We start from the raw sequence: 6,898 nt of genomic DNA, 5'->3' as shown, positions 1-6,898 counted from the left end.
GCCAGAACCCATCGTCCCGCAGAACAAGGGACCCCGTAAGAAACCCCAGTCCGTGGCAGAACACAGCTCTCACCCGAAAGGGAGTAAAATAGTTTACTCTGGAGCCAAGTAAATATGAGGCACCATGGTCCAGGAACATAGACTTGGCTTATCCCAAATATGCTCTGGCATAACAGCTTCCTTGTTTTTTTTGTTTTGTTTTATAGTAACAGAATGCATCAAACTGTAAGTCAAAGGTACTTCTAAAAAACGTCAGGTAAGTGGTAGAAATGTTTGGTATAGGTCTCAGGTGTGATGTGCTGTCATTCCGGGCTTAAGTCTGTAGATCCTAAGGATTTACCTAATAGCTACAATGAGGTTGGCAATCAATGGCTATAAAGGAGAATTGAAGATAGCCTGAGACAGTGCAGCTTGCTCCTAATCTGTAATATTCCACCTCTCCATAATCAAGGAAGTTTTTATCACCCAGTCAGCCTTGTGGGATGTTTAACTCTAGTGTGCTCCCCTCACCCGTCACCTTTAATATTTAACTGCTGGCGAAAGTGATCTTTTTATAAATGGTCTCATAAAGAGAACTCAACAAAGACCAAGTTCAAGCTTATTAATCTAACTTGGCTTTTTATGATCTGACTTCCAATACCGTACCATAAAATTCACCACTACCTATTGGTTCTACCCATGAACCTCTTCTGCAGGCTTCGGAAATGTCCCTGCCACACTATTGCTCCATACTTAAGTTCTGCCTCAAGGCTGGAGCCATGCCTACTGACTCACCCACTCTCCTTGGCTTCTGCGCCTCCACTATCAGATCTTGGAAGTCTGTGAATGTCAGCCCTTTGCTTATTCTTATATTTTTGGTTGTGAGCCTAGCCTTTAACGGCTGAGCCATCTCTCCAGCCCTCTTTGCTTATTCTTAAATAAAATCTATCACATGAAACAATATAATTCAAGATGCAGAGGGCTGTGCTTGCTCAGCTACAACCCCATAGCCGAGGCCAAGGCCACATGGGTTCTGCAGGCTGCGCTGGCACTGAGGAACTGTTGCAGGCCAGACTCTTAGGGCACTGAGGGTGATGTTCTGAACCGAGGGAAGTACTGCCCAGCATCCTAATTCGTTGGAACCCTTCACTACCAGAACCTTCCAACTCCATACCGCCCAGCCGCGGGTCCTGCTCAGCCTCCAATATCCCCCAACATTGATGTCTGATCCCAGGGTGATGAGACGGCGCTTGGAAGCAGAACCCGGACAAGCGCAGTGGGCTCACGGCGCGGGAGGCTCTAGGCTCCTCGGCTCAGTCTGCTCTGCGCAGGCGTACTCCCTCCATTTCCAGCCCCGCCCGTTTCAGGTCCCCTAGCCTCTAGCCACGCCCCTCGCCGCAGGTCAAAGGTCGCGGGGCGGGCCACGGTGACGCTTACGGAAGCGCTCTGTGGACCTCGCGGGGTGCGGGGCCGCGCAGCCACGGCTCCAGACGGCGGGACTGTAGGGCCCGGCGTGGCCGCGGATGAGTCGGGGAACCATGCCCCAGCCCGGAGCGTGGCCGGGTGCGGGCTGCGCGGAAACGCCGGCGCGCGAGGCAGGGGCCGCGGCGCGGGACGGCGGGAAGGTGACTGCCGGCGTGCAGCCCCGGGCCGCGACGCGATGCCCGGCGGAGCAGTGAGTGAGCGGGGCGGGCGTGGGAGCGGGCGCGGGGCTGCGTGGGTTCCCTCGGTCTTAGGTCAGCGACCCCGACCGAGCCATACAGAGTCGGAGTACGGACCCTGTAACAGCTTGGTCATCCAGGCCGACACACTCCCGTTTGACAACCGTCCCTCCTTAAAGTTAGGGAAAGCTCTAGGAATTTGAGAAAGAAATCTGGAGAGGCTTATTTTATGACCCACTAACTCCCTGTAGCTCTTTTCCCCTAACCTAGCTCAGAGGAAGTGAGGTCGCCCCTGCAACAGCCACAGAACTGCCCGGCGATGTCACTACTTGGAGATTTTCCCACCTGTTGGATAGACTTTGGCCACAGGCTGGCCCTCTCCGTTTTACCTTGTCAGACCCTGGCTTGGTATACCTACCACCCGTAGCTTTTAAACACATGCACACGCACACACACACACACACACACACACACACACACACACACACACACACACACGGTTTTAAAGCAGTTCCTTATTGGCTGTGAAGAAAACCAGTAAGTTAAAAAACGATTACACTTTGCAGGGTTTGGAGGTGTCTACTGAGTTCACAGTTATAGATGCCTTTGGACTTACAAAATTAAAAGCCCCTGACAGTGAGTTTTCTTACTGACACAGAAGTTAAAGCATAAGGCGTGTCTAGATGGACCTTTAGTTAGAGCTCTTTTAATTTCCAAAGAAGGGGTCTTTTCGAAGCCTTGTTAAGGAAGATGTGATATTATAATAGCTCATCTTCAAGGTGCTTTGTGGTGGGGTTTTGACAGCTTTCGTTTATTGAGCTCCCAAATGTGATGGTTACTGGGGAAAGATATAGAGTGGGAGGCCCTAACCTTCTCCCAGAGCTAGATTGACAATTAGAGTTAGTGATACTGGCTGTTAGCTTTGGGACTTGGAGAGCTTTTAGCTCTTTATTTGGGTCAGCATTATCTAAGCTTCGGCCATAGTTGCTACCATTTTTTTTTTTTTTAATGAAATGTCCTGATTCTTAAATAGGAACACTTATTTTTCTTTATATTGAGCTTCATGTACAGGGCCATGTGTGAGTTGGTCCAATCTGTGGCTGCCAGGTTGAAACTGTCTGTGTTGGAGATGTCTCTTGCCTTTGCTCCTCCTCTGCTTCCTAACTGCTCCGACTGCCAGCCTTCTTACCCTGAGCCCTTTCCTGGATGCCCCGCCTTTTAAGTCCTGCACCTCTGTCTTATGCTAGGAGTTTCACATGCCTTGAAAGATACCTGAGCTTTTGAGGCCAGGACCACATTCTCTAGAGTACACATAGTTGTTTGGTAGGTTTTCTGGTGTGGTGGGTCTCACGAACTCCTTGGGGAATGGGCCTCAGAAGGAAGGAGTCTTCACATGGCTGTTAGTCTAAAAGCTGAAACCTAGGTTTGTCATCTCACACTTGAGGAAACAGTTGCAGATTCTGCAGGCGCAGCTTGGGCGGGGCGACACAGGTAGGAGATTTTAGGACCATGTTTCTTGAGCCCCTCACCACATTCCACCCCCCTTTCACCTTGACCTCCTCAGCAACACTGGACAGAGAGGCATGGTTTATAAGGCCAGCAGACTTTACCACCCCCATGTTTGTAATTTTGTGTGTTATTAGCTTAGTTTCTTTTTTCCTTACTGCCTTTGTTGGCTTTAATTATTCTCTCTTGACTCTTTAGGTGTGGAAATGAGCCTGGTATAACTCACAGATGTTACTGTTTAATACACCACATTCCTAGCTTGTTTGTCTTTCAGCCTTACATGAGTAGTTAATTGGGCTCTTTCTCTCTGTGAGGCTTTCTTAGAAACAATACATAGTTGATATAAAATATGTGCATATGTGATATATTCAGCTTAATAGTTTGGGAATAAATTTAATACTGTTAAGAATATGCTTTTAAAACCTGAGTTCGGCTCTGGGGTCAGACCTTTCTTTCCACTCAAGAGTTATTGAAAATATTTGTACCTTAAAATAAGGACCATAATAAGATTGGATATGATTTGAGATATGCTGTGGAGTCATTCGTATTACATTTGAAGGGAGATTAATTATGAATGTAAGTCCTAGGCAATCTACAGGTGAATTATGTACTTGGGATGTGACTGGAGGGTTTGGCTCCAGTAGCACAGCCGTTCTGATTTCTTTCTAATAAACTCACTGCATTTCACAAGGGAAAGAACTGGGGAAGAGGGACACTCAAGCCACCTGTGTCTACAGCCCTAAGGGATGGTAACAGGAAAGCTTGGGGTCCCATTTGAAGAGGCCTTACGTTAGACCAGATTAATTGACTTTGTGCACGCTCCCTGGCTGCTCTCGTCACTGGTCTCTCCTACTCCATCTTCTGCTCATCCCCCCATCCTTTCATGTTTGACTTCTGCTACATCTATGGGGAACAGTCACACCACACTATCCTTTTCAAGGATGTGGCCAAACCGGAAGTGGTTAGGGAAGTTACTGACTACCCCATGCACCTTCTCAGTCTACTTGAGGATGGAACTGGAGTTTACTCTGAGATTCTTGGTGGGTATGCTCTCGTGTGGAGGCGTGTCAGTGGGCTGTGAAGCCCTATGAAATTGAGGGCAAACTTGTGTTTCTAAGCTAAGGTAAGGATTCTTACAGGGTCGGTGAGCATGCTCCTCTGTGTGTTAGGCTGTTTTCAGGGATTGTCAAGCCCACTTTTATGCTGTTTTCCGTCCTGGTCCAGCCTAGTTCGAAGAGTGGGGTAAGAATTCATGTAGCTGTGAGAATGTAGTGGACTCCCTCTCCTTTCCTCACCCTAGGAAGAGCCCACTTGAGGAATCACCCAGGATGTTTGCAGACCTCATGTGTTGTCCTTACGCGCTTCTGGAAGTCACATGGAGCAGCGTGAGCTGGCCGTGGAAAGCCCACTTGCAGAAGTGGGTGGAATTTTGGCCTAGGTGCTGGTACTTTCCTGCATGTGCTGTGTTGTTTACCCTCTCTGCAGCCACCACAACTGGAAAAGGGCTGGGCTGAGTGCTCTTTCCTTTTCTGAGTCTGGGTGGGAAGACATGTTGGTGTCAGTGGTTGACTCCATCTTACCAATACTTGTGAACCATTACTCGACTGGGATAGACCAAGTTAAATATAAACTGCAGAGGTCCAGTCCAGACTTGAACAGAGCTGCATATGATGTTCTTATTCTTAGATAATGAAGGCTGCCTTGTCAAATGTTCATACTGGTGAGTTATTAAGATACTATTTTGAAGGCTAGAAAAATGGCTAGTGGTTAAGAGTACTTGCTGCTCTTATGTAGGACCTGATGTAGGCTCTCAGCATCCACAGTGTGGCTCACGACCATCTGTAACTCCAGTACCAGAGGATCCAGCACCCTCTTCTGGCCTTGGGCTCTAAGTACACAAATGGCATACAGATATGCATTCAGGGAAACACTCATACACATAAAATAGTAAACATCAAAACAAATGCTTCTTTTTAAAATAAGAAAGAAGTATTGTTTGTAAGCTGTGTATATACATTAGAACTGATTGTTTTCATTTCATGTCTTGAATCAGAAATTGAAATTGTGGCTTCATAGGAATCTGTTTCACTGACCTCTGCCTTTAATTTTACAGTTTTCTTGGAAATAGTATAATTTTGTTTGCACTAGTAAGCATTTGCAAACAAGTCTTAGCTGGATTTAGTACTTCATTCCTGTAATGCCAGCACTCCAAAGGTGGAGTTGGAGGAGAATCAGGAGTTCAAGGCCAGCCTAGCTTAATTCCCTTCCCACAACTCACACACACACACACACACACACACACACACACACACACACACACACACACTCTCTTACTTTTAAAATTTGATGATATGGAAGTCTGAGCAAAGTAAGAGGTACTAATTATAATTTAGAATGCACTGGAGCTTACTCAATTTGGCATGTTGGCTTCAGAACAGAGTAGTTTTTTAGCTCATGAGAAAATGGGAAATAGTATTTACTGGGAACTTGAAAACAGATCTTTCAAATAATGCCATGGTGCTAAACTAGGAAATGTCTAGTTAGGAATTATTATCATTTTGATTTAAAATTTAACTGTACAGCTGAAGTATAACTAGCATGTCTGGACATGGAGTCGTTTTTTTCACTTTACTGTTTCCTAGCTGTCATGTTTATAGGAGAGTTTTTGCTGTGGTGATCATCAGAGACTGTGGGGTTGTTGACCTCTGTTCCTTGCCAGAGTGGACATGTCTTTCCCAGTAAAAGTTGCCATTCTTTTAGCTCTGTCAGCATTGATGACTTTATCTTAGTAATGCCCTTTCCTTGCATTGTTTCATTATCTTTCCCTCCCATTAAAAAAGAGCTCAGCCCTTCACCAGCTCCACATTCCCAGTGTGTCTCTAACATGGCTTTGCAGTTGTTTGCAGCACAGCATTTGTCACTTCAAACATCAAGAGAATAGGACAAAACAAAGCTGAACTTCAGCCCCAAGACACACGTTCAGGTGAAGCCATTTTGATTTTTACGGTTCCAGCGAGTGAATGCCAGAGACTTGGGCATGCTAGGCAAGTGCTCGATCCCTAGAATACTGTACAGATTATCTTATTGCCTCTTTTCTCTCTGTTTCTCTGGTTACCTTAGGAGGATGGATATTTCATCCTGGCCTTCACATGCTTTCCTTTCTGACTCTGTTGATCTTCATCACTTAAAGTTGGCATTTATCTGTTCTCCAAGGACACACAGCTTTGGGGTTACTTTTGAAGGCTCACATTGCAGCTCACCTTTGGTGGCCAAGGACATTAACAAATACTGGTGCAAGGATCTGGGTAAAGTCTCTGGTTGCTGAAGTGATGGCTTCTGCTTTGCTCCTCTTGTGAGAACTGTGTCCCGAGTCACTGTTCTTTCTGCCCACGGAGTCCATGCTGCTCTGCCTCCCTTGTGCACGAAGCTCTCCTGCTTGTCCTGCTCTTCCTTTCTTTGGTTCTTTTCCTAGTCCTCCGTTTGGGCATTTGTATTTGTAAAGTGACTCTTTAGATTGTCCTCTCTGGGCACTGGGTTGTGAGGGGACAGAGAGGAGCCAATAGCTCATACAGGCTAGCCACAGAATTTGCCTGAAATGCAAATTTCTCATAGGCGGTTAGGAGTTCGCTGGAAGAGGAACCGCAGATCATACAGCCTTCTCACTGAAGCTGAGAAAACTGAGGGCAAGATTGGGGAAGTGTCGCCTGAAGACAGCTTCTGAGAATTTAAATATATTAAGAAAGTGATTTGTA

General features: G+C 46.4%; 1 protein-coding gene across 4 annotated transcripts in view; it reads left to right on the top strand.

Moving 5' to 3' along the window:
* The first annotated feature begins 1,397 nt into the window (after positions 1–1,397).
* The window catches only part of Otulin (OTU deubiquitinase with linear linkage specificity), a 25,495-nt gene continuing 19,994 nt past the window's right edge, over positions 1,398–6,898 (top strand). The window contains exons 1-2 of one of the 4 annotated variants that reach the window (XM_031360423.1): positions 1,398–1,654; positions 4,447–4,584. In XM_031360423.1, the coding sequence (XP_031216283.1) occupies positions 1,503–1,654; positions 4,447–4,584 (290 nt within the window). In that variant the 5' untranslated portion in view covers positions 1,398–1,502. The other 3 variants (XM_031360424.1, XM_031360425.1, XM_031360426.1) reach the window with 3 other exon arrangements.

This window comes from Mastomys coucha, unplaced genomic scaffold (assembly GCF_008632895.1).
Source record: "Mastomys coucha isolate ucsf_1 unplaced genomic scaffold, UCSF_Mcou_1 pScaffold8, whole genome shotgun sequence".
Lineage (NCBI taxonomy): Eukaryota > Metazoa > Chordata > Mammalia > Rodentia > Muridae > Mastomys > Mastomys coucha.
Note: the sequence above shows the minus strand (reverse complement) of the source record. Positions and strands in the feature narration are given on the sequence as shown.